This window comes from Rhea americana, unplaced genomic scaffold (genome assembly GCF_003343005.1).
Source record: "Rhea americana isolate MKP2758 unplaced genomic scaffold, rheAme1 scaffold_34, whole genome shotgun sequence".
Taxonomy (NCBI): domain Eukaryota; kingdom Metazoa; phylum Chordata; class Aves; order Rheiformes; family Rheidae; genus Rhea; species Rhea americana.
In genome coordinates, this window is record NW_028186468.1 from 2,341,800 (window position 1) to 2,368,597 (window position 26,798).

At 39.1% G+C, this 26,798-nt stretch overlaps 1 protein-coding gene across 5 annotated transcripts in view; it reads right to left on the minus strand.

Annotated features, from left to right (window-relative positions):
* Nucleotides 1-342: 342 nt before the first annotated feature.
* TENM3 (teneurin transmembrane protein 3) overlaps nt 343-26,798 on the minus strand; it is a 465,114-nt gene continuing 438,658 nt past the window's right edge. For all 5 annotated transcript variants that reach the window (XM_085311387.1, XM_085311386.1, XM_085311388.1 and 2 more), the window contains 6 exons: nt 16,580-16,755; nt 15,838-16,073; nt 11,124-11,420; nt 8,305-9,916; nt 5,587-5,717; nt 343-1,955 (listed from right to left, as the gene is read on the minus strand). In XM_085311387.1, the coding sequence (XP_085167513.1) occupies nt 1,200-1,955; nt 5,587-5,717; nt 8,305-9,916; nt 11,124-11,420; nt 15,838-16,073; nt 16,580-16,755 (3,208 nt within the window). In that variant the 3' untranslated portion in view covers nt 343-1,199. The remainder of the gene's footprint in view (nt 1,956-5,586; nt 5,718-8,304; nt 9,917-11,123; nt 11,421-15,837; nt 16,074-16,579; nt 16,756-26,798) is intronic.

Genomic DNA, 26,798 nt, shown 5'->3' on the forward strand with positions numbered 1-26,798 from the left:
AAGACAAGGAAAACCCAACCTATTAAAGTCTTCCATCATAATAAATGAGAYGACTTATTTGGTTACTGTGCCTTCTAACAATGACTGATGAAGTGGCACTGGCCTGGGTGACAGGAGAGGTACAAGAGGGGAGGGAGCTGCAGTTGGATTTAGCCAGCCACTTTGGCGTGTTCCATCCTATCAGCAGAGTGATAGATGCACAGCTTTAAACCTAATACAAAAATATTAACACTTTTGGACATTAGTCATCACTGTTATATCTCTACAATATAATCCTTTATACTGTACAGCTATAACATAAAAGGTGCAATTCCTTTTTCTTTAAAAAAATCACACACAGCACACATTTTTATCATTTTATTTTTAAGTATAAACTTTTTAAACACTTTACATAAATTAACTCCTCTGAGACTAATATTTGATGTACAGTAAATTGTAATTCATATAAAAATCCATAAACAACTTGTCTCACATAATTTACAAAAAAAAATCAGGGTTTCCTTTGCTTATCTATAATAAGGATTCTACTGCCATTCTTCCCCCCAAGGCAAACCATGTTAGCACTGTAAAATCCATTATTAACTTCCCATGGTAGCATAAGTCACTTGTGCCAATGTCCTTTTAGAAAGCAGCACAGTTTAAAGCCGTTGGGTTGTCTATAAACAGTAATTTTTGCCCCATGTTTTAAAATTAACAGATATATATCACATCCTATGCGGGGGGGGGGAGGGGGGAAGAGAGAGAGAGAGAGAGAGAGAGATACTAGTTCTGTAAGCAAAGGTCAACGATTCAGTAATATTTGGAAACACTGTATGGGTCTGTATCTTAATTAAATACAGTGCCTCAAAGAAACAGCCTGTTGAAAAATCTTTAGGCCTTTTTTTCTTTTCTTTCTTTTCTTCTTTTTTAATACTTTTCAGTCCAACTTGAGTGCAGCGATATGCATATGTAAACATATTCTTTAAAGCAGATCACCTTTAAGGTCATTGAGAAAAAAAAAAAAGTTTTGTCATTAGCAGTATCATTCTCCTGGAAGGCGCTCTTTTTCAGTACAGAGTCTGTTCAGATTGTGCTACAGAAAAAAATCTGAGCAAAGATGTAAGCTTAGGCTCAAGTAGTAATGCAGCAAAACAGTTTGGTCTCCTTTTCGGAAGACACTGGTACACAGTCTCTTTGGCAGCCTGAGCTAAGCCAGTGTGTTACCTCTTGCCTATCTCACTTTGTCTGAGGAACTGTATATTGTTAGCACTGTCTGCTAATTCTGGATATTGCTCCACAGAGAGTACATAGTACCCATCATATCCTTGTACCTTTCCAGCACTTAGCAGCTGCCTCTTTTCGCCTTCTGTCCACAGCCTGGCACCTTCTTCTCCATCTCTTACTCTCTGCTGTTCTCTGGCCCAGGCGCTGGAAAGAGCTCTCTGCCGAGCCTGCTCCAGTATGCGAGCCTTCTCCTCATCAAGCGTCATGCCGTAGCGCACGTGAAGCGCCAGGGCACCGTACTGCATTTCAACGTCAGCGAACCTACGAGTCCTGCCATTTACCACCGTTGTGGACTGGGAAACGGTGACGTTGATGCCATTCTCCAGGGCCTTCCGGCCGCTCGTCAGCCTCAAGGTCCCAAGGTCACTTTCGGGGGAAGTGGTCTTGATAAAATAGTGAGTGTCTTTTCCCTCAATGGTGAAATGCAAGTTTTCTAGGTAGTAGGCGTTGTTCAGAACAGCTGCCACTTTTATGCAGTCCTCGTTTGCAATGTTGAGCACATTCGTTTGCACTTTGCCTAGATTGACAGCAAGCATAACCCCTTTCCCRATCAGAGACTTCACTGTAGCGAACCACAGCCATGACTTTGCTCCACTGGATTTCCGTCTGCTGACCTGTACTTCTGCCATCTTTCCCAGGGAAAGGAAAGCCTTTGCTTGTCTCGCCACTTGTTGTTGCACTCCAGAAATTGGCTGTAAACAAGAACAGACAGAAGTTTTACCAACCATCTGTAGCCCTCTAGATGCCAAGCAGCCAGGCTTTCTTGGTATGCTGCCCATGGCTGACAACAGGATATGCCACAACTGACAGTGCCAGGGAGTTAATTAAATCTACATACTGCTTGTTCTGCTGCATTACAAGACTATGTTGTTTGATAATGATGTTCAGTTTTTTTTTTTTTTTTTTTTCCCTCTCCCTGTCTCCCTGAGAACATGTACCCCCTCCCCCCACACACTGTGGAACTCCAGCAGCTACTTAGTGGGTTACACAGGCCAGGTCTTTGTGATACTAATGCTTAATATGGGAAGAACTAGCTTACTGCAGTACTATTTCATCCTTTGACCCTGTTTGATTGTGATTCCTGCTTCTCAGATGGAGAAACATACCACAGGAAGCTTTTAGGAAAGCAGAGATTAGAATAAAAGAGAATCCAACTTCAGTGCTCTACACTGGCTGCTATAATACCTGCCTTGCCATAGGAAGAACTCGTTCTTTTGCAAATTGGAGACAGTAACGGGTTGGTTATACTGTTTTCATCCTGTACAGACATGACCCAATCACTTCCTTGCAGGTGAGTCAGATGTGAAAAGATAAAACATGCAAAGCATTACTCTGTCATAGGCTTATATTTGCATGTAGGCTTACAAAAATGTTGCATGATGCCTGTAGAAGCAGTAACTGTCTATCATGGTTCCATCTAAACTGAGCCTTTTGCAGGTCATTAAGCTCAATTAAAAAAAAAAAAAAAAGAGTAAGTCTTCTCTCCCCACCTCCCTGCCATGTTAGACCACACGGTCTCTTGGGTAGCTGCACTCTTGAGACAAAACTGCAGGGAGGCTGTCACCTAATGGTGGTAAAGGAAGGGGAGGAATCGAACCATGATGATAATCTTTACAGTGAAAGAAGTTTTTTTTTTTAAAAAAAAAAACTACAGGGCAGAAAAGTGGCATATTGGGGAATGATGCCCTTTCTTGCGAATAATTACAGAAGTTATTAATACAAGTGGATTTGTGAAAAAGCTACAGCCAATTCAGTTGTGTGACCTTTCATTTCACTTGCTATAGTGGAGGCCATCCAAGTATCAGTGTGGTGGCTGAGGCGTAAAAGAGATGACCAGCTTGTCTCTGGAGAACTGTTAGGGAGGGGAGGAAACTACAGTTCCAATATATTATGTACAAGGGTGTGTGTGGGGGGATCAGCTCTGCCTAAGTGTGGTGAGGTGCAGAAGTACTAGACTGAAAAGCTAGGCTAGGAGAATCTGTAGAAATGTTTCCTTGAGTATGAAGAGCTATGTGTAGCCCTGTATGCTCCACGCACTCTTGGTAAAGATGGAAGACAGCTAGACAACAAGACCCTATGGCAGATGTGCTGTGGTCAGTCATGGCAGCTACGACAGCGGGAGCAGTGAGCAGGAGTGGTTAGCTGGCAGGGCCAGATAGCGAGCAGCTYGTGTTATGGGTCAGTTGTAGCTCAGATGAGCCTTTACAACTGTGCAGAATAGGCACGTCCTATCTGTCAAGTCTTGGGTCTTGGCAACTACAAGCTGTGAAGGAGATAGAGAGTAGTATTGATGGAGCTGGGGAGCAGGCAGCTGCCCTAGCAGTTGTCTCAGCAGGAAACAGAGAGGAAGATTTAAATAGCTTTGGCTGCGTTTTTGAAAAGGAGTAGTTAGTTATTATAGATTACTGAGTTTATCTTCCAATTGACCCTTTCCCCCTCTTTCAGTAAAATACTTTTTAACCCATTTGATGCATTGCTGACAAATGAGGCAACAGTCTGCTCTGTCTTCCCAAATTTCTGGTGGGAGACCAAGCAGGAATCACTAACCAACTCCTACAATCTTAATTCAGCCTTGCTACTAATCAGAGAGGACAGCTCCTGAGGGAATTACAAACTGACCTGGGCTCTCACTTCTCAAATGTGGGGCATTCCTATCTCTCCATACTTGCTAGTAAGTATGGATTTCAGCTGCTGTAACTCCTACATGAAGGCTACTGAGCATAAACTATACTCTAGACAGCACACTCCTCAGTGAGAGCAGCAAGATATTATAGCAACTCTATAATGACAAAGTTTGTTTATTTTTAACATGCATTCTCAGAGCTCTGAAGCAAAACCATAGCACTCTGCAAAGCTCACTTATTCCAGAATGCTTCAAAATGCTAAGTGGTTTGTGTGTTTACTCCTGGTTGCTGGTTGTTTGTATTTGCTTGTTCAACAGTGTATCATACCTACAGCCTCTTCCTACCTGCAAATTTGCAATCTTTTTTTTTTTTCTCTCCCCTTTTCTCTTGTCCTCTGTTATGTCACATGCCCTGGCATTCCTCACTGTTGTTAAGCTCTTTACTTGAAGGAAGTTTTTGACAACTACCTGTCTGTTCTCATCTCTGACTAGACTGGGTCTCTTGCTGGTGTGCTGCTATTTGTTGTTTTATTGGATAATTGTGTTCTCTAGCCTTTGAGAACTAAATAAACAACCTCTGATAGTTCTTCACACTGTTGAAGATGACAGGTCTTATCCCATTACTGCCATCCTGCCCAGCCGCTTTCAGTGCTCTTTGTTGCTTCTGCTGTTCAGGGAAGACACTGTTCTCATGCTGTGCTCTAAGGTCTTTTTCCCTGTTACTCTTCTCATGGCTGTTAAAATATATATGTATATAGTGAGTCACTTCACGTATGCAGAGTTCTTTTCTGTATGTTTCCTTCTGTTCTACCCTTTGAATGATTTTTTTTGTCTAAATTAAGTTGTAAGGTTCAAGATCATATCTTCTTTCCATCTTGCAAAGTTCTCTATCTTCTTTCTTTTAAAACAAGATCTGTTTATGACTCATGATGGGATTACCCATTTAACTGTCTCTTAACACTTCTTAACTGAGAATTCTGGGATTTTAGATGGCGTAGACCTCTGAATCAGCTGGATTTGTAAACAGCATTTTCTTAAACAGTAGTTTTGGATTTTAATCTTTACATTTATTTCTTCTATCATTAAAAACCATAGCAGGCTTTCTGGATATCAGTTGATTCTTTTTTTTTTCCTGCCCAAAGAACTTCATAAGCACTTGGAGTTCTGGTTTTATGTAATGTAATGGGTTTCACCTCAGGTAATTTCATTTTCAATATTTTATCTTTACATATAAAACATGGTTAATATTAAAGAGAAGTAAAACTGTAGTGGTGCCTGGTATGCATAATTTATATCACCTGTTCCTCTGTTTATTTCACAGTCTATTTTTTATTACAATGTTCACTTTCTGCCCTCAGGCAGAGTGTTAGTATAAATCCAATCTCTGTAGTTTCTGCCAGGAAACTTAGATATCTTAAAAGGGTCTTAAAGTTCTTTTCATTGATCATTGTCTTTCTGCACTGCTATTGCTGAAAGCAAACAAAATGTTTGTTTAAAATTGCACCTAAGTTAGTAAATTCATAAGAAAAACACCATCTGTAATTTCCTAAATAACTTTTAAAATAGATAAAATTTAGAGGTTTGAAAAGCACTGTTCAGATTAAACTTAGCAAGTACACTCAGAATTATCTTGCCTATTAATTTATGAGTACAGAGGAACACTATATTGTTTGTTTTGTGTATTTAGTTTTGTTTCTTACTGGTATATCCTCCCATTGCTGGCTCTTCACAAGTTCATAAGAAGGTTCTGTTAAATCAAATTTGGGAACAGGGAAACCAGGAATGGCGTTGTGCAGGTGGAAGCCAAATGTCACGAGCCAGCTATTAACATCTGAAAGAAAATTATACAAGAAGAAGAAAAAATATTAGTTTTATTTTGTATTTTGCAACTAATTTTTACCGTCTTTACATGAAATAACTTTTGGCATAGTTGTTTTTTTTCCATATCATTAAAATTATTCAACAGTCTTCCTTTTGATCTGTATGGGTTTAGATTTGTGCTACTGCTAGAATAGCCCACCTATGTAGTAACCAGAGTCTAAGCACTATTCCGTTAAAGAGTTGCATTAGGATCTTTTGAAAGGCATTGTGAGGCTCAGCAATTTTAAAGGCCTCAGTGACTTCCAGAACAAATACACGAGCGCAACTGAAATGAGATTTCTCCCTTATACAGCCTAATCTAATTAGGATTTCATGGTCAGGCTGAACTCTCTCTTTGTCCGTATTTCATCATCAGTACCTTAAAACAAAGTACTGCAGAGCACACWCTGTCCTTTGTTACATTTCTGTTACTGTAATCTCTTCAAACTACACCTGAAATAATACCTATACAGACAATTACCTTTTATATGATTTGGCAGACATTTTTATTGATTCAAGAGAAAGCCCCCCTCTTCAGGATGAAGCTGGACTGATGAAATTAAAAACTAATAAAAATGTATTACAGTGGTGTCAGTAAGTAGACAGATATGATACTATATTAGTATTAAATAACATTATTTATGATATATTTTATGTTCTGTTAAAAAAAACTCAAGAATTACCAGCTAACTAAAGATTATTGGGCCAGAATGAGTGCTCTTCCTTACTAGTTTTCTGTCTTTCTAGCCTATCTTCACATATATAAAGCTTAGCAGAATTTGGCAGAGTACTTTTTATCAAGTCCAGTAATTTCCATTTAAGAAAAGCACAAGTATGTGGAAGAAGGAATAAAGTTTTTCCAAATGTTAAAAGAATAAAAAATACTTATTTTAAAATAGTTTCTAACCTTTCCAGATAAATGATAAGCCTCATTAAACTCTGGATCTAAAATTGCCCTCTAGCTAAATTAGTCATTGTAGCACTAGTGTTATATAAGCAGTCTGGGTCTACATATTCTATATATCAAAGGTGTTAAGAGCTAGAACTGTATTTTAAGGGTAATTTTTGAACTGACTATATCATCTTCATTGTCACAAAGAATCTGATTGCAACTATATCCCCTAGAGTACATGCTGCTAGGAGAGGGCAGATTCAAGGGTCTGCTGTCAGCCTTATTCCCAGGAAGCCTGTTAGCAACTCTGTTAAAAGGTGCTGTGTGTTAAATTAATGCAAACTCACTTGATTCCCAATATGCTTCTCTGAGGGACAGTCTCACAACTCATTTCTAAGTGGAGCTGAGCCCYTCCTATAGTCTGGCACTGTCTATGTAAAAAAGTTCAGATTATTTGCACCTATTCAAGTTTATCATCTGATTCAACCATGCCTTTTTCAAGAACTTCTGCTGATGTTCAGTCAGACTTTTCTGTATTTAGATTAGTGGAAAACAGTGTATATTGCTAATTTTAGACCAACAAAAGCATACAGSTTCCCGAACAACTCAGTTATATCCAAGTGGCATCTTAGCAGCTTTTTATTGCCAAAAGAAATTCTTAATCCTTTTCCTATATTCTGTTCCTCCTTCCCTGCTCCTGGCTTTGTGCGCCTCTCTCTCAGCCAATTTGCCTTAGCAACCTTGCAAAAACTTATCCTGGCAAGTATCAGCCAACTTCCAGTGAATATTTTCTGCCCTGTTACTGAGCTAACTTGCACCACAGAAAGCCCCCTCCTGCCCTTACTACCTTACACTCTCATTTTTTTCTGTGTTTGGTCTTTTTGAGCTGAGAAGATGCAGTCTTTACTGCACAGCAGCCCAGATCCATGAAGAAGCCTGACTCTAATCCAAAGGTAAGGAAGTTCTCATGAGTGGTCCTGAGAAGTTTTTACTCTTGTGCTTGCTCAAGGAGCCTATTTTTTTTCATTATAAAAACACCTGGATGCATAACAACATTCCAAAGAGAACACAGGATGCCTCTTTCCTTTCTCAAGATGCTCTGAATTATCTTTTGGGGTCARTGGTCTAATATTAGAGCACCATGAGGGCAATGTAGACATATGAACAGATCTCCTAGTACAGTTACCTAAACGAAAAAGCTAAATATGGGCTGTGGCTTTCAATCTCATACTGGTACCTAAATCAATGACTAAAGCTACAGGCAATTTTRACACACCTTTTATTTTCAAGATCCCCCATTTACTATTTTACCATTTCTGATCAGCATGTTTACTGTGGTTAATTTGACTGTTAGGTGCCAAATGCTTCCTCATAAGGAATTTTTCCAAATGATATATTTAGATACCCCTCCAAAATTGTGAATTCCAGTCTAAATCGGTAATCTGTAGGTCCAGCGTCCCCAGGTTAAAATCACTTTGTTGCTGTTCCAAAATGCCAAGTACTTTCCTGAAGAATAATCTTCCCTGAGAGTTTCTCCACTAACTGTTCCCAGACAGTATTCTTAGCCTGTAACTAACTCTGTAACAGAGTCCAGGTTATGAGATCACAGAAAGACAGATTTAGAGCAAGTGGGAACAGTCTTGCAATTTAAGTAACCTTCATTTACCTGTGATATAGTCCTTCACATCATGTATCTTACTGGCTGGGTTGTTATTTCTAAACATGTACAAATTAAAAGGAGCTGGATCATTCCCAATTCTTCTCCAGATTTCAATATCAGGTGTTGTCCATCGGCCTGCCATTATATCATAATCTCTTTCTCCAAAGTGGACTAACTTAGTCAGTGGGTCATACAAGCCTCCATGGAAGCCTATAATCAGCTGAAAGTCAAGGTTAGAGTCAAAGTAGATCTCTCCGTAAGCAGTGTATTGAATTTGCTTAAGCAAGAGACCGTTGCTACTAAAAACAGCCAGTGGTGTCCCTGTATTGTCAGATGCAATGTAAAACTCATCTCCACTGCTAATTTCCATGGCAAAAAGATGTCCTTGCAGGTCATAATAGAGAGAMGTGATTTCAGAACTTGAGTGGTTGTATACATGAGTTATCCTGGTTGGGTAAGTGAGGTCTGCATAAAAAAACTGGAGATGCTGTCCAAGGCTAGTTTTACTGGAAACTCGTCGTCCAAGTCCATCATAACGGTAAATCACTGTCCACCCACTGCCTTTGCTATAAACTCTAGTGAGAAGGCCCTTTGAACTGTACTCAAAGATTTCAGTACCCCTCTGACGCAGGAATCCATCTTCATCTAATCGATATTGAACATCACCTAGTCGAGTTATTCTGTCTCTCAGGTCATAGCGGAGTGGCGTCAAACGGGCGCTGTTACTGGGGTTAAGTAGATGGAGGTTGCCATTCAGGTCATAGTTGTATCGCCACATTATTTTTTCATTTAGATAAACTGTCTGGAGTTGACCATCTACATCATATTCATAAGCATACTTTGTGGTGTTGGCAAATGGCCCAATCTTAATTTCTCTTTTTGTCACTCGTCCCATGTTATCATACTGAATTGTAATCCAATACATTAATGACCTAAATATTTCATACTGAATTTCCTTGATGCGGCCATGTGCATCAAAGTGTTTTGTGTAAGTCATTACAGCTGTAGAAATGATCTGGTTAATATCATAATATATAACTCCAAATTTTCCAAACTGTTCAACTTTACCAGAGATATCATCAAACTGGTACAGATCAATAGGCAATGGGGTTTCATTGATGACACCTTGCATGCTAGTCACTCTGAAGCTATTGTCATAGCTGTAGTCAAATCGGGCATTTACCATCCCATCCTCACTGAAGCGGAAAATCTGTCTGTCAATCAGTGGGCCAATCTGCCTGTATCTAATGGTGCAGATAAATCCATCACTTTGGAGGTTTACTGTTTTCAGGACTCCCGCTGTCTCATCGTAAGTAAAACTAACTCTTGTACTATCATATAAAATTTCTGAGAGCCTGGTCTGCCGTCTGTACTTGAATAATACTCTTCGGCTCGTCCCCAGGAAAGCAGTTTGAAGGAGCTGTCCTTCTTCATTGTAGTCCATTATAACCGAAGCATTACTTTCAGGGGGGTTGTAGATATTCCGGTAATAGCCGATGGAGCGAATAGTCTGCATGGTATGACGAGCAACACTAGGCATAGTGACAGCAGAAAGCCGATCCAACAAATCGTATTCAAAGATATACTGCCGTTGGCTATGAAGCAGAAGAACCATTGACTGAAAATTAAGAACAGGTTTTTACCATGTGACAAATGGTGGAGTATCACCCCCTGCCCCCACCACACACATATACTGACACTATTTCTTGACAAAAATGCGACATTCCCACTTGAGAAAATTATCTCCTCTTTAATTGAGTTATCCTTGACCTTGCATGTTGTTAACATCTCCCTGCCTAATTTACTTGGATGCTTAATTGCAAGGGGTTCTGTAATTAGTGGTTCCACATTCATAATTTGCTACTTGTTATGACTGTATCACTCTTTTATCAAGCACTCACAGCTAAACAGCAGATTGTCAATGGATTCAGATAAGTCATGTTTAATGTGGGAAGAAGCAAAACTGTCTTAGAGCCATTAACTCACAAGGAGAACAACATATGGGACATACAATTTCTCCCCTACAATTAGAGATAATTTTGAACAATTTGAGTAGCCTGAGATCCCTGAATATTGCATTCTTGTTCTGTAAGTGTTTAACATACGGGCAGAACAATTGTTTGATTATTTACTTCAAAAGGAGCTACTTGGAATTATTCTGTCATTTTTTCTGATGTGTGGCTATTATGAATCATAGGTCTTGATTAAATTATGTTAGCAATGACTAGTAAACAATATTTGCTGAACAACAGATTCAACAGAAATATATTTAAACCTCAGAAAGAAATGCATTCTGTTTCTGTGTAGTAAGCCTGAGATCTCACAAGGGCAATTTTCACAGATATTTCAGCAAGGAGAGCTATCATTCTGCAGTTGTTATATATAAAAAATTCTGATCTTTTGCCTATCATTTAATTCTGTGCTGCAACATGCAGCAAGTATATATTGATAGCTGTAAATATTTAGAAACAAGAAGTCTTCTTTGTAGCCCCCCCCCCCCCAAAAAAAAAGTGAAGAGTTTACAAACAAGTAATTTTCAACTGAATTACACCACAGAGATCTAATTCCTGTACCTTGTTTTAGGTGTTAACATGAAAGCTAAATACGGATGCTGCTTGTTAGCTTGTGGCCTAAATAATTTAGAAAGTCATAAATTCCTAGAAATTAGCTAAGGCTTGGTTATATACCTGTTGTATAAAACATTCCCACATGAATCTTATTGTTACTTAAAATAAATGAAATGTGCTTGTATTGTACTCAGCAGTCAGATGCGGCATAATTTTAGCACATTCAGAGCATTTTTTTAAAACTTGAGTACTCTTTACCTTTTCCAAATATGTGTAACTCCACGTTTTCCCATCAGCAAACACTCTAGATACTATCCTTCCCTGACCATCATACTCTATTTTTTCGCTCGTGGTCCCACGCTGTATGCTGCCTATTTGCCCTGTGGATGAATAGGTAATGTTGACAGCCATCAGCTTGCTGCTTGGCAGCCACAGCGTTGGGTGCCCTGACGTGTCGTAGGCAATTCTCAGCAGAAATTTACGGTGGTCATCGTAGATCTTTTCCGTCTTTGTGGTTCGATCGAAGTCAACCGAAAGGAGGTTTCTGCCATTAACCTTTGAAAACAAACAAATGACACAATAAATCATGCTATTTAAACACTAGCCACCTATTATTTCCACAAAGTGCCGGCTATTCTTTAAATACCATTTACAGTGATTGATTGGCTGTGTGGGTAAATTAATTTAGCAACTTCTTGATATAAATGTGAGGCACTACATTAGCATCTATTTTAAAAGGTTTCATTACATGAAGAGATGGCCCAGAATTTGGTGCAATTTGTGTTCTTTCTTGATGCTTAGTGTACCGTTAAGAAAATGCTGAAAGATATACACTGTAATAAATGGTGCCATTTACGAGGACAAACTCCTTATTTTGGAAGAAGCGTGAAACATATATACATATATAGAAAAWTATTGTTCAAGCATATTCCCAGCAACTGCTTGTCCATGGATAACACAGATAACTAATATTTTTCAATGCTATATCTTGCTAACATATGGGAAACTGAGGACAAATGGACATACAGCTATGTTTATTAAGGATTTTTTAAAAAATTCCTTTTTCTAAGTACTTACAAGCAATAGAAGAGATGCATACATTACAAAGAGGTGAAGAGAGATGGCCAAACAACAGTTAGAAAAGAACAAGAAAAAAATCCTTCTGTCATTTTTCTGATCAGCACATCTGTTAACATTTTTCAGGACTGCATGTTCAAAAATCCATATACTGTGGACTTTAGCGCTTATACCCTGAGGCCAATGAGCTTCTAAAAGATCAATATAAATTAGATTCTTCATTATTGGTAAAAAGGCTATTACAGTGCTAGTGATGGGTCATAGGGAAATCTGAAAAAAACTCCAGATGCTCAAATTTGCTTTTAAACGTGTGTGTGTGTGTTTGTGTACACGAATACATATTTAAAATATACAGTATGTGTTTTTAATAACCTATATTTTAATATATATCTTAATTATTTTTCTTGACTTGCTCTTTTATATGAGATCACTGGTATAAAAACAATCTGTATTATCAATTTCAGAACAAAAATCATGCTTTCATGAAAATATTTTTAGTAAGGAATACAGTCTAGCAGATGCAGACTAGTTATTTTACGTATTCAGTGTGCCAACAAATGTTTTTTAAATATACTTTGAAAAATTAATGCTACAAGGCTGATTCTAATAGTAGTTTAAACTTAAATGTGAAACATTCCTATTCCCTTCCCTTTCTGTTGTTTTGAGAACTTTTTTAATATTTAAATTTGGATCATTTGCCTAAACTCACTCGTCTGTATTCAATCTTCTTTAGCTCAGGCTTTTATTTCTCAGCCTCTCCTACACATGCCTGCACTCATCTCTCTCTCTCTCCCTGCACGTTTTTGTTTCTCTGAATTCTCTCCTCCCTTTCTCTCTATCCTCCCTTCCTTATTTCACATCTAATTATGCTTTTTATTAATTTCCTTGTCTACCTCTCAGGCTCAGAAACTGCAGTGAGAACAGGCACTTCTGATTTCTGAATTGGCAGGGAGGGAAGGGTGGTCTCGTGGTCAAGGCAGACGTCCACGCAGTCGYGGTTCATTTCTTGGCTAAGCACATCCTTCCGGCGTAAACTGCTGCAAACTACTTAATCGCTCTGTCTCGCTGCCTTATCTGCTAAACGGGATAACAGCATCCCTTGCCTTCGCACCGTCCGTCTGTACGGCCGGCGTAAAGAGCAGGATAATACGGGAACGAACTGCTGCTTTCTACAGCCAGAGTCACGCTCCCAAATGCTGCCGATGGAGCTCCAGCATTCAGATGCCTGAGCTTTTGCTGAAATCGGCTGTGCTCGCATAACCTTATACTACAGGCGGCAGTTAAAGTAAGAAAAAAAGTTTTGGTGGTTCGTTGGACAGTATGGGACTGGACTATCATATGGCAGCTAAAGTACTGCCGTCAGCTGAAGTGCCGATTGAAGGTTAACAGTAGATCTCCTACCGAAATGCTGCTACAGCAAAACTTAGATGTTTTTACTGGGTCTGAGACAATACTCCAAATATATTCAATACCTCTGGGCTTTACTATGATAAAAATAGTAATTCAGGAAACTTTCACCAAATAGACACTTAATAACACAAGACTGAGCCCCTGACAGTCCCTAAGTACTGTCCTGCTACATTTTAGTAATTAATGTGTCCATCTGTCTTGCTCTCCTGTTCTCCCTCACAGTGGCTCACTGAGAAGCATGAAATCGTACTGTGATATTACTGTAGGAATCACAMCCCCATTAGGGGTTGGGCTGTAGTGCTGTGCCTTAGAGAGCTTCAAGAGGCGACGTGAGAATCGGGAGCCCCCACCGAGCGCGGAGCACGCCGGGCCTCAGGAGGAGGCAGCGCAAGCTCTCCCAGGGAGCTCCCTCGGGGCAGATTTACAGCCCTTGAGATGAAGCTCACAGCGGTTCCTTGATTTAAGAACCTTGTGACTAAGAGTCTTGTCTGGCCTCAGTACAAACRCCCCTGAAAGTCTCTTTCATGTAGAGGACTGCCAGAATCTCTGCCAAAGACTAGCTCACGGAACAAATGCACAGCTCCAGTGCCAAAATAGCTTGTAGAACAAACACGAAACAAAACTGAACAGAAGTAAGAGTGAGACAGAGGCGTGTTGAGTGAATATAGTATATTAATATATACTATATCTTAATTCATTCTGTTTTAGTTTACTTGCTCTTTTTTATATATAAACTGGTGAAATAACAGGTCATTCACTTCTTTATAAAGACTATTAGTAGTGGGTAAAATTAAYGCAAGATAGAAAATCCAAGAGATCACCATGGAATGTATTTTGTGGTGTCACATATCATGCATATAATGCAGTAACAATCATACATATGCGTACATTTACTGGCAATACATTTTGTCACTGGGTTTGTCTACATCTGTCTTTGCAGCAAAATGTTATTGACATATCTGTAGATGGAATGATGAGCTCACTAATTTACTCATTTTTTTCGGTTCTTGTGTTCTCACTACTTTCCTCCATCCCTCCGCAACAACATTTTTGTAATGTGTTCCTATATAACCCAGTTTCAAAAAAAAAAAAATTCCAACTTGGTGCCAAGTTTCTTCTCTCTTTGAGGCACTTTTCTCTTACTAGCCAATATTCTCCTCCTGCCCTACTTCTCCCATATGTATATATGCTTTTAATTACTACTGTTTTATCTTAATTTATAACCTTTCACTTTCTCCCTCTCACTTGTTAAATCTTTCTTTTCTGCTGTTCTTTCTTCTTAACTCTTTCAAGTTAGAGTTGCGCATGATGTTTCTCCTACCTCCTTTGTACTTGAATGTCAAAATTTTGCTTCACTTTTTAGAACTGGACTCATGGAGAGTTCTTTCACTGCCAAAACCAAAATGTCATTGGTATGGTTATTTTACTTTTTATTCCTTCATGTACGAATTGGCAGATGTATTATCCCACCTTGCTGTGTAATGAAATGGCTATGAACCAGAACCACAAGGATGAGCACTGTAAGCGTGACTTCTCTATTTCTCGACCTTATCCATGCAAAACTGTTGCCAACACTATGCACTGTTCTTAAGCAGCAGCCATTGCACATAATCATTCTTCCTTCTTGGGRAAAAAAAAAACAAAAGAACAAAAAAACAAAACAGCTCTTGCASAGCAAGTGATAGAGAGGAATATAAGATGCATGACAGCATTTCCTCCCTTTTTGTCCCAGAGGAAGATTGAAAATGGCACATTACTTCTTACAAGTCAAGAGGAGCCATCTGAAATTACTTACCTTTATTCGATATACCACCTATGCCTTATTTTAAAGAACTGGGTTCAGTTCTAATAGTAAGTCAGACCCCTGCTGTGGTCTTGAAATGGTCTCCTGGCAACCCAATTTTAAATGCTTAATCTCTGTTGTCTTTACCAAATGGCTGTCATAAATCATAGTTTGCTTGCTACTTACATTTCACCCACTATATAGGAATAAGAAATGCCAACAAAACGGTAAAGACATATGTTAGAGGAATATGCTGTAAGCATATACACACGCACACAAATTTAAACTCTTTCTACCAGAAATAAGTATTGCTACAACTTTAATCCAAAATAAAAAGAAAAATCCTACGACAGTGCTAACTTGTGGTAGAATAATTTAAAAAAGGTTCTAAATGCTATCTTCAAATGTGTGAATTCAGTACTCAAAAAAGCRAAGGAAAGCAGAAAAAGAATCTTTTTATATTGATTCGTTACAATGCATTCCAAGCTAAAAACAATGGTTTACAGTCCACCGAAAACAGCAATAAATAAGGAAAAACAGCCAATAAATGAAATAATACAAATAACTACTTCCAACTCTAGAGTAAGCCTATCTACGGTTAATAGTCTGTGGTTGCTGGATGGCAATACCTATAATAACACATTTCCACGTCCTCTCCCTTACTCGGAATACCATAGCTATCACACAGGCTCATGCACTTACCCTAAGCTTTCGGCCAAACACGTTGACCTTTCCCTGGGCTTGYTCTTTTCGGAACCGCCACTCCACCAAGTTCTGCCCGTTTTCACCTGGGAGAGTCATGTTTCGCTTTGCTACCGTGGGATTGGCGGTCCCAGCCAGCACGTGCGGTTCGGTCTGATAGTGGGAATCCAGGCCGCTGGCGTACAGGATTCTGAGCGAGCCGTCATAACCGATCTGGTAGCTATTTCTCAGCTGGTCTGAAAAAAAAAAAAAAAAAAAAAAAAAAAAAAGTCCAGAGAAACGCACATTACCTACGGGGTTAAAAGTCTCCCTATTGTCCCTGCACTCCTTACACCATAAAGCTCAGATCTCACTTTACACCATTTCTATACCTATTTCCCTTTCAATCCCTCGCTGTTTTTTTCAGATTCCCTTCTTATGTGAAGTAGGTATTCTGACTAATTCCAACAGCAGCTTACAAAAGCTTTTTGGGTAGAACACATAGTTAATTGTATTTTCATTTTATCTCCTTTCTCTGAATGTTTTTGTATATGCATAAAAACATATATTGTATGTAAAAACATATATATATATATATATGTAACATATATATATATATATATATATATGTATGTATTTCACTCCCTCTCCCAAACTCCATGCCTCTAAAATGGCTGTCTGAGGCATCTAACTGGAGCTTGTTATAGCATAAGAGAACATTTTTCAGTTTAGTATCTGCTGAGGAATCTTTTGTTTACAGTACCTTGAACCATGGTATAGAACGAATCAATTGATGATAAATTGGAAGTGATGCTGACATCTTCCTCTCTGCTGGATGATTCGATATCCACTGTAATGGCTCTTTCCATTTCTCCATGAAGGTTAGTGACAACTCCAGTTGGGAATGTAACGTTTGTTAGGCGGCCCTCGCTATCATAGCTATAAAAAAGAAGTCCAAAAATGATACATAGCAGGAACAAATTGCTTTCATTTACCAGCAAAATTAACAAAAATATCAGCTACTCATATTGTTAGGGCACATTTGCTTTTGTGCACAGGATAGGCACAGCAACGACTTCAAAGGTGCTTTGAAGTAGTCAAAAGACTGTTTAACATACAGGAGCCTCGGTGATAGCAAGAGTAAACAGATGGATCTTCAGCGCTGCATATTATTCTTTGAAGTGTGACCAAGATCCTGCTGCACATCTAATTTGCCATTTCAAAGGGAACATATTTGTTGGTGCTAAATTCCGTAGCATCCTGTACTCGCTCCCTATTATCGGACTAGATTTTGCTGGTATTGTAGGAATCCTCAAAATTTTTCATAGAAAGGGTATCTTAACAGATTGTCTCTTGGGCCCTGCCTGTTCCATGATTATGCAGACCACCTGCCCTCCTGTTCTGAGTGCTTCACACCCCACGTATTATAAGGAGGAAGAATCTCGGGTAATATTTAATCCCCTTAAGCTGTCTGTACCTGGAAGTCAGAACAGCTAGCATATATAATTAGTTAGGTGCTTGTGGATCACAGTTGGAGAACTGTGGCATAAACCAGGCAGGAAATGTTTTTTCTGACTCCACTGACATTTCTTTAAACCCAGTAACTATATATTCATTAAGGTATGAATAGATATACATAATTTCTCTAATGCAAGTAGACTTAGGACTTCTAAAGCATGTCTTTTTCCATTGCTGTGGTAGGTATACTCCAGCTGTTAATACCACTGATGTGATGTGTACAGCTCCGTATATATGAAAGAAACAAGACAGCGAAAGCTAACCCGATTTGAAGTGCGTGCCATCAGTAGCGGGACTTTCTGAGAGCCAAGTTAAGTATCCAAGGAATGAGATGGTACTTCCCCGATATATTTCAAATGCAGGCTCAAGATCATGCTCAAATCCAAATATGCAGTATAGTCACGGTATACAATGTAAGGCTAGCTTCAGATCATAGAACTGCTTTTAAGATTAGATCTACCAGTACTACAGCCTGAATTCATCAGCTTTGGCATTGAATTGGGGCTCCTAGGTTAGAAGTACAGTCTCCCTCTATCTGCAGTGGAAAGATGAAGGTATTTAAGAGGGTGATTTGGCATATCTAAAGCCTCTCTGCTCTCAGTTTTCTGGCCCTCTAGTAGGAAGCTAAAGGAAGCTATAGTCTCCTAAGTAACTGCAATATTACCCTGCAGATCCACAAAGTGCACTAGACACTTCATACTTTTAACAATTACCATCAAAATTGCTCTTTCAGAAAGAGAAAAAAAAAGGCGTATGATTGAGGTTACAGAAACTATTTTTGAATTGAGAGAATTAATTCCAAATAGTTTTAACCCACAATACACTACCTTTCTGTGAACATCATGAGTTCTGCACAGGATTGCTGTAACCGAAAAGATTAGGTTAAGAACTGTTTTTTCTAGTTTGCTTACTCTGTAGATTTGACAGCTTTTTGCATATAGCCATTTTCATCCTTTTACCACAGTCAATTTCCTTTGTTTATACTTAGCAACAGGAGAAAGAAAAGAATGTTTAAAAATAAGAAACCATGCTGCAAGCTGTTGAAAGCAAGTGGGGAAACTTATTTCTTGAAACTAAGTACTTTTGAAGATAATAGGCTTTCTTCCAGTGTGTTTCTGCCCCTAATTTTGGCTCTTTTCACACGTTGGCCATGGCAAGCTGAGATACAATATTTCTATAAGAAACTGAAACAAACATGCCAGCATTCCTTGTGCATGAATTYGCCCGCTATCCTGTTAATCACCTGATGTCTTACTCTTCAGTTCCATAACTTATTTTCTTTTCRTGCATAACTTCTTTTTCAGCTCCTGGGGAACATATATTCTCCAATTAGTATCTTTTTTTTTTTTTAGAGCATAATGTTTGAAGATGGTATTTGCTCAGATTATCTTATTGGGAATTATTTACTTACATCCTTTGATTCCAGTAGCCAAGTACCGTTTTTCATTTCAGTCAGTGCCTAGTAAAGCCACAGAAGGTAGGACTTCTCCGCCAGACCTTTTCACCCTTTGAATCATGATATTTCTGAGAAATTCATTACCATATTTCTAAGTACAATGCTTGAGTGAGTTAGAAAACACCACACGCTTCCCCACATCAGTAGTAGTCAGGCTAACTCCCTTTTGTGGTACAGTGAGTGGCTTCACTACAGTATGCATCTCTGAACATTGCTATTCTTGTTTTATGCATATGGTTCACGAACTGCTACACAAGTCGATGAAAGCACATCAGGAGCCTGAGATAAGCAGCTAATATTACTAATATTGCTACACTGGGGAAGAGTTTGAAGATCAGCAAAAAAATTCACACTACATGTTCATGTTCTTAAAAAGACAAGACTTTAAAGCTAGAAGACTCTTGCAAGCCACAATTGCTTGGCTCAGGCTTCCTAGTGCAGGGAGAAAAGATGAATGAGATGTGGAAGGTAAGAATAGGATCTCTCATACTTTTATAACCAGGAATAAAAAGGAGGGAAATAGGTCTTTCTGCAATTTACTACATATTCCATTTTAKGATGGATTGTAATGTCTATGTCCTTCATTTTGTACACAGTGCAGCAAACTAAACTTACTCCATACTTGATATCTTTTTGCCGACAATGAAAGACTTATCAATGCTAAACATAGCAACATCACTCATACCTTTGGGCATTCCTGTGCCATTTTTCTTATTACATCCAAATATCCTTGCATGCTGCTGCCAAGGTGAATTTATTCATCTGAGATTGTCAGTTTTAGACTGAGAGATTTCCTTTATCTGTCTAGTGTTCTAATATTGAAATTGCCCTAAAAGAAATGTGATCTGAAGTCTAGAGGGCAAACACCTGTATTTGGCATTTCACAGCCTCTTTGATCTCTTCATCCAAACACAAGCAGAAGCACACAAGTTACTGCTGAGCCCTCTGATCTTTCTCATATACACCAGGCTCCACAGCAAAGCCATGCAACCAATCCCACCTGTTCCCCATGAGCAGGCTGCATATGAAACTTTTCAAGAACATACTTGCCTAATGGGTGCTACCCGATGTCCGTACATCCTATAAACCCTATTCCATTCACATTAACATAATGCTCTTTGCATTTGGTCAATAGCTACAGCAGACAACAGTAGGGGAAAGGTCACTGCCGCCACCACGAGCTGAATTTCCCCATTTTATCAAACACTTTTTTTTTTTGCTCAGGATGCTCTGCCACTGCTGGCTAGCTTTCCCCCTCTACAGTGAGAAATGCTGAGTTAATTATTAGCAGCTTCCCAGACATACGACCTTTTGGTCTTTACCTGCTCTTCTTCCTTGTTTTTAATTACAGTCCTTCCAAGACCATTTTCTGTTCTGGTCCATGTAGGACACTTTTCACTTTGCAGTGGTAACTTCTTGGTAATCACTGTCACAGATGGGCACACCCTACATTCTGTATTTCTGACTTGTCTCTCACATGAATCATATCTTAGTTTGGAGCACATTTAGCTCAATCCCAACTTGCATTATCTAATATTTTGTATCAAAGTTACTTCAACCTAAAATAGGGCACTATGGAACTGAGGTATATAGCAATGCTTGCTGCTAAAGCCAATTGTGGCGTTATGATTGATAGTGTTTTTCCACAAACCTCTGCAGCATATTCCCTTAAGAAAATAATTTCCTTTTTCTTTGACTGCTGTAAACATGTCAGGTTTAAGGGCAAGGCACGCTGGTTCCTGTGCATTTCAGATAACAAGACACGCAATTGAAATTAATGTTATATATTTATCTGAAGACTAGTTATGGATTATACCATTTGTTGGGATACTATATTGGAGAAATGAGGCATGAATGCATTTCATAATATAGCCACGTGTAATTTTGACAGTAGAATGAAAAGCACTGTTACGTACTCACTGACTATGTATCAGGCATTTCCTTTATGCATCTCTAATTACTAGAAGTGGATAGAAATTTATGGAGCATTACCCCACCCTATTTCAAGTTATTCATAGGAAGCCTTATCCATCAAGATGCTGCTCAGTGGCAGGGGAGAACAGAAGGTTCAGAGTTCATTTTCAGAAGTGCAATGTGCTGTTGTTTATGTTTATAATCACAATGTTGACACGTACTGAAAATGTCCTAACCTGGCAATAAAACGTCTCATTCAGCTTGTCAAGGCCATGAAGTTCACATTTACATAAAGGACTATTTGGTCTTTAACACTAAAGAAGGTTTGCCAGTTTCCAAATATATTCTTTTCATTGTATTCAACCTCCCCAAAACCTCTAGAAGTTTAGACCTTCCCAAATAGGTCAGTCACAGATTGAAAATTACTGTAAAGAGAAACTAAAGTCATCACCACAGGTCACATTGCTCATTCACAAAATACTTATCTCACTGATCAAAAGGAAATGCAAATATTGCCCTTATTGCATCACTTCACTGGGAAGAGGCCTATCCTCCACTCTGGAAAATAAGGAGCTCTAGTTCTGACCATCTTTAATCCTTATGGGGGTTTTTGGAGGATCTTAACTCTAGCATTATGAAATTCCTGTTCTCAGGGCAGCTTTGCCCATTTTGATCTGCATTTGTAGTTTCTCTTCATCTGAGTGATCCTGCTAAGAATGAACGGGAAAATCATCAGGAGGCATGGATGGAAAAAGATCTCTCTTTTTTCTTTTTGCTTTTATTCTTTTAGTCGCACTGAAATACTTACTTCAGTGGATCCTTAACTATTTGTTTATAACCTATCGTCTTCAAAACAATATTAATTGAAATATCATATGCAAGTATTCCTTTATTTGCACACTCTTTTAGATCTTAAAAAAGTATGGCTTATTACTTGCAAATTCACAGTACAAATGTATCCAGAAGCCAAAAATATTAAACTGTAACTTCCTTTTAAGATCTAACAAATTGTAAAAATTGAACCATAAACAATTAGATAGCTGTATGTCTTGTTATTATTGTTCATCTTTTCTTTTACTTAACAAGAATGAAACAAAACTGTCATAAATGACAATTAGATGTAATTTTCAGGCTTGTAAAATATGGCAAGTAGTTTGATTTTTTTTAAAACTTGCCTACTGTCTTATAAGGTTAGCATTTTTCCTTTGTTCTAATCTACAGTATTGTTAAACACGAGAGGAAATAAAAATCAATAATCTAACCAGTCTTACAAAATTTTAAACAAGTGAAAAAAAATGCCCCCCCCCCCAAAAAAAAAAATGCTGTGCTTAGCTTAAAGAAAATAGTGGCTGTATAGGAATCACAGAAAATAGGCCTACGGGTGATTTTTAGAAAGACCTAAAGTAAACTGCAGCCTCCACTCCAGTTYTGGAGCAGGCTTTTTCTGCTTATGGAACCCAGGCAGAAAATGCCATCTCACAAAAATACTGAGACTGGAAGAGCATTAAAGATCTGCTACATATCAGCTAAATTTTTCTGTCCTTCTCAACTACGAGTGTCAGAAAAGTCAAGCTTAAATTCAAGCAACTGGTCAACTTTTCTAGTCCCTTTATCTGATGGCAGTCTTCCATGAAGGAAGGGCCTTGATCCGGTTTTCATCTGTGATAGTCTTATGCAGGTATTTGCACAGCTGGCTAAATAATTCAGGTAATGTTCCTTTATAGTACCAAAGTGGTCAGGATGAATTTTCAGTTYGTGTTTAATGAAGAAATTTCCTCAGCTTGGAAGTGATTGACAATTTCTCTTTTCCCCTTCTTGTGTTGTAACTACGGCTTTTGAGGCTTTTKTGTGTGTGCCTATTTTGTCATAACGTTAAAAGGATAGTTTTCAGTCTTCTTTTGTAAACTGGTATTCAATTCACTAGACACGTGAGCAGTTCACCTAAATAGGCCACTCTTGACAGCTATAACTCACCTGCAAAACAACAGGCACACTCTAAGCGCAAATCGCTGCGGCAAATGCATCTGTTGGAAAGATGCTCGGAGAAATGAATCAACACCTTCCCCCGTGATAGCTCTCGCTTCCATACGGACAAGTTTTCGATGCTCGTTTTTCACGCCATTGCCCGGCACTGGAAAGAGGCGCGAGCCCCGCGCCCGTGCCCCGCTGAGCGGGACCTCCTCCGCACCCTAATCCCCCAGCCGCTTCCAGAGACGGGCAGCTCGGCAGAACAGTCCTTTGCGYTGGAAGCAGCAATACTGTGAATTTATCATTGGCGGCCACTTTACCTTCCACCAGAAGATTGCCACACTTTCCAAATCGGCGCCTACCCTCCTCGCCGTCATCCTGCAGCACACCGCTTGCTGCGGTGGGGCCACGGCGACTCGAGGCCGACTTCACGGGCTCTGGCCTTGCCAAGAGGAGACTGAGTGACAGCAGTCAGCCTGGTAGCCAGTTTTTTTTTTTTATCTCCAAGACCCCAGCCCTCACCTCCCTTCCTTTTCACCACCCCACTTACAGAGCGTTTGCCGTGCTTTGGTTTTGCTGGGACATGCAGCGCGCGAGCGCTGGCCCTGCAGCACCTGCCCGCGCCCCGTTTTCTTTTAATCTCAGGGCTCCCTCCGGCCGCCACTGCGTTTCTGCGTCACTTTTTCTCCGCCTTTTTAACCCAGCTAGTACTGCACAAATGAACTGTGAACCTTGTCCATACAAAGAGCAGGGTATRGCCGTTAAAATGCAGGAAATGGTGGCGCATGCCCTGTATGACGGAGCCTCGCTTGCTTTAAGGTCCAGTTACGCTATCAGAGCTGTGCAAAGCGCTTTGCTAAAGAAAAGGGCGTGAGGCTGGGCTGTCTGGCCAGACATCTTGCTTACAGAGAAAGCTGCAGTGTTGCTTTCCTCCAACCTGCCCCCAATCTTTTTTTTTCTTCACTTTGAAAGGTAAAAGCTGTGTTACCATGTTTTTATGGAGTTGTAACAATGTTAACATAATAAACATGTAAATTGCCATATATTTGCAAAATGAAAATAAAATTATATGGGAATATTTTCGTTCYATTAGGACCATATTAAAAATAAAACAAAGCAGGATTTCCCAAGATGATAAAAATATTGTTTACAATAACATTCTTRTTCCTGTGAAGCACAAATCCTACACAGCCAGTGCAAGTTGCAGAAGTGGTAGACTGTCCTCTTTTTTTGGGGAGAGTTAGGTAGGACCTTCCAGTCGCATGCAATCCTAGGGACCCTTTAGGCTTCCCAAGGAGCAGATCAGTCCGGTCTCCTTGTGGACACCCTCCTCTAACCCAATACCACTTTCATGAAAACAGCAGCAACCTGATTATCACAGTAAGCTCAAATTAATTCAAGTTAATAAATAGTCAGTTCACATCAATGAATTCACAACTGATTACAGACAGGCATAAGCCTTTTGACTGTGGAAATACAGTTTCCTTTGGAAAAAAGGCTCTCTGTGGTGGCGAAGCGTGGTGGTGCTCGTAGGTGCTGGGCAGCGGCTCCTGAGGAGGAGGAGAAGGAGGAGGAGGAGGAGGAGGACAGAACCAGAGGGCTGATGCCATACCAGTCCACTCCAGAGAGGAGTTTCCTGCAGGCAGCCCATAAAGGAGAAATGTGAAAGAAAAGACAGACAGACACAAGGTATAGAAGAATTGGTAAAAATGGCCGAATTGGTAAAAATGGCCAAAGATCAGTTGCAGAGCTGAGGGGAAGATGAGTAAAATAATGACATCAAGGGAGACCAGGTCTCTTGCTGAGGCTTGAAAACAAGGACTGTATTTGAATATAGAGTAGTTGAAAAATAGCCTTTTTTTCTCGTTGGAACTTGGAGTTCATCTTTACCACTCGCTGCACCAGGATGTCAGCAAAAGGCGTGTAAAGGAGGGAGAGAACTAGTTGGACACAGTCTTGCTATCTTTAGCTTGACAAGGAAATTAACACAGGACAAAAATATTAGCARGGGAACAACTGCACAAATGGTATTACTAAGTTCCTGATAAAGCTGGAAGTGAAATGGATACCTTCAGAAGGCTAAGCAGAGTTGAACTGGATTGACAGYGCAGGACATTTATGCCATTAGAAAGAACTATCCTATTCTTTTTCCTAAACTATCCTTGCTTCTAAGTGCTCTCCTAAACCACACAGACATTACACCCTGATCTGCTTGATAAAAATCAAAGCATTTCTTCATTTCCCATACCTGCAAGATGTAATAATTTTGATGTGTATCTTCAGGGTTGCTATTCTGGTATTATTACCTATTCACCGGTTTCTCATTTCTACTTTTATTACTTAGCCTAGTTCTAAGGACTAGGAACTATAAACACTGAAGAATCAAGAAAACAGGAGYGAGTGTCTAACAAGATATATTATTGGTATCTGAGCAATCAGGGGACAAGCTAMAGTTCTCTAAAAGATTTCACATTGACACCTAATGGTATCCATTAATGGATTACTTTTAACAAGCTTTGTTCAAGCAGGATGAGTCTGAAACGGCAAATTTGTGTGTTCTGCTGTCAGCATAATTCTTACAAGACTGAAATTACTAKAGTGTGTTTTATTAAAATTATGAAGCTTACTGAAAAGTTAGTATTCCAGTTTAGAAAATTACAAAATCAGAAACACAGTTCTCAGTGAAAAGTTGAATCTATTTAATAATTCATCTAAAGGAGAAATGGAGTACACAGGGACAACAAAAACACAACTGACACAAATCTCCTCAAAATCTGGTTTTTAGATGAAACATGGTTACACGTGTGTAGTACTGATGTAATTAAGGGAAGGTTCCTGCTTTAAAAGACACGTGTGTGACATTCTTCAGCTTTTACTGGCATCCACAAATCAAACACATCAGCTGCCTATTTTTCCAAAAGGATTCCCTTGGGTAGGGGGGATCTTTAGCTCATTTGAATAGAAGGAGTTGCTTTAATCACTTTTGTGGTCAGCCCTGTCTCCATGGGACCATAAGAAAGGGCGCGAGAAAATGATGCCTACTCGAGTTTTAATYTGTGCCACATTGAGTGGAGCTGAAACATCAAAACCTGACTAACAGAGAACCAGTTAGTCCCTAAAATGTACTTTAAGGGAGCAATATACGTATTGCATGCTGGATTCAGATAGGCAATATGGATAAAGGGACAAGTATGAAAGTATTGGATATCCTGGAACATATCCCTTAAATTTTTCCAAAAAAAAAAAAAAAAAAAAGGAAGAGGAGAGGAAAGGGAGAGGGTTAAGAATGAAGAGAATATGCCTAATCTTGCTTGAGTAAATATGAGAAGACTAGAGACGTTGTAAGTGATGATTTGCAAGCAAAAGCTCATGTGTGATGATGCAAAAGTCAATGCAGGAATAGGAAAATCAGCTGAACAAAACTGACTTAATGAGTATGGTTAATTACTTTAGAGCAAGTATATTTTGGACTGATGAAACAATAACCAAAAAAAGCAGTAACAGTAAAAACAGCAATGGTAAGAGCAGGAGGTGATTCTGTGGCTGCTAATGTAGAAGAATAAAAATACCGAAAAAGCACCATGATACCAAGGACATTCAGAGAAATATTCCTTAGAGCTGTTTAAAAAAAACCCCAAACCCAATTTTGTACAAAGTTCTGGTATTTGTCAGAAAACAAATTCAAATTACAACAAAAGCCAAAAAATGCAAGAAAAAGCAGCTAGGAATTTTTAGAGATTCAAATTACTGAAACACAAATGTGATAGAAAAATGAACAAAAGCAGAAAGACAAATGTTACAGTAAGTGCTACAGAAATATAAATTATGAAAACTGAATTGTGAACATCTTAATACACAGTAATTATCCAAGTGAATTGACACCATTGTTAGGAGATTTTTTTATCTGACCAAAATCAAATACTTGTCATTATCTGAATTAAAACTTTCAATAGAATTTCCTTAGAATTTTCACAGAATTCTCCACAAGAAATGCATTAAGAAGAAGGGAGGGAAAAGCCCTGCTAACTATYGTTGGTTATCGTCTAGTCCAACCCCCCCTTCTCAAGCAGGGTCACCTASAGCGCGTTGCCCAGGATTGTGTCCAGAGAGCTCTTGCGTATCTCCA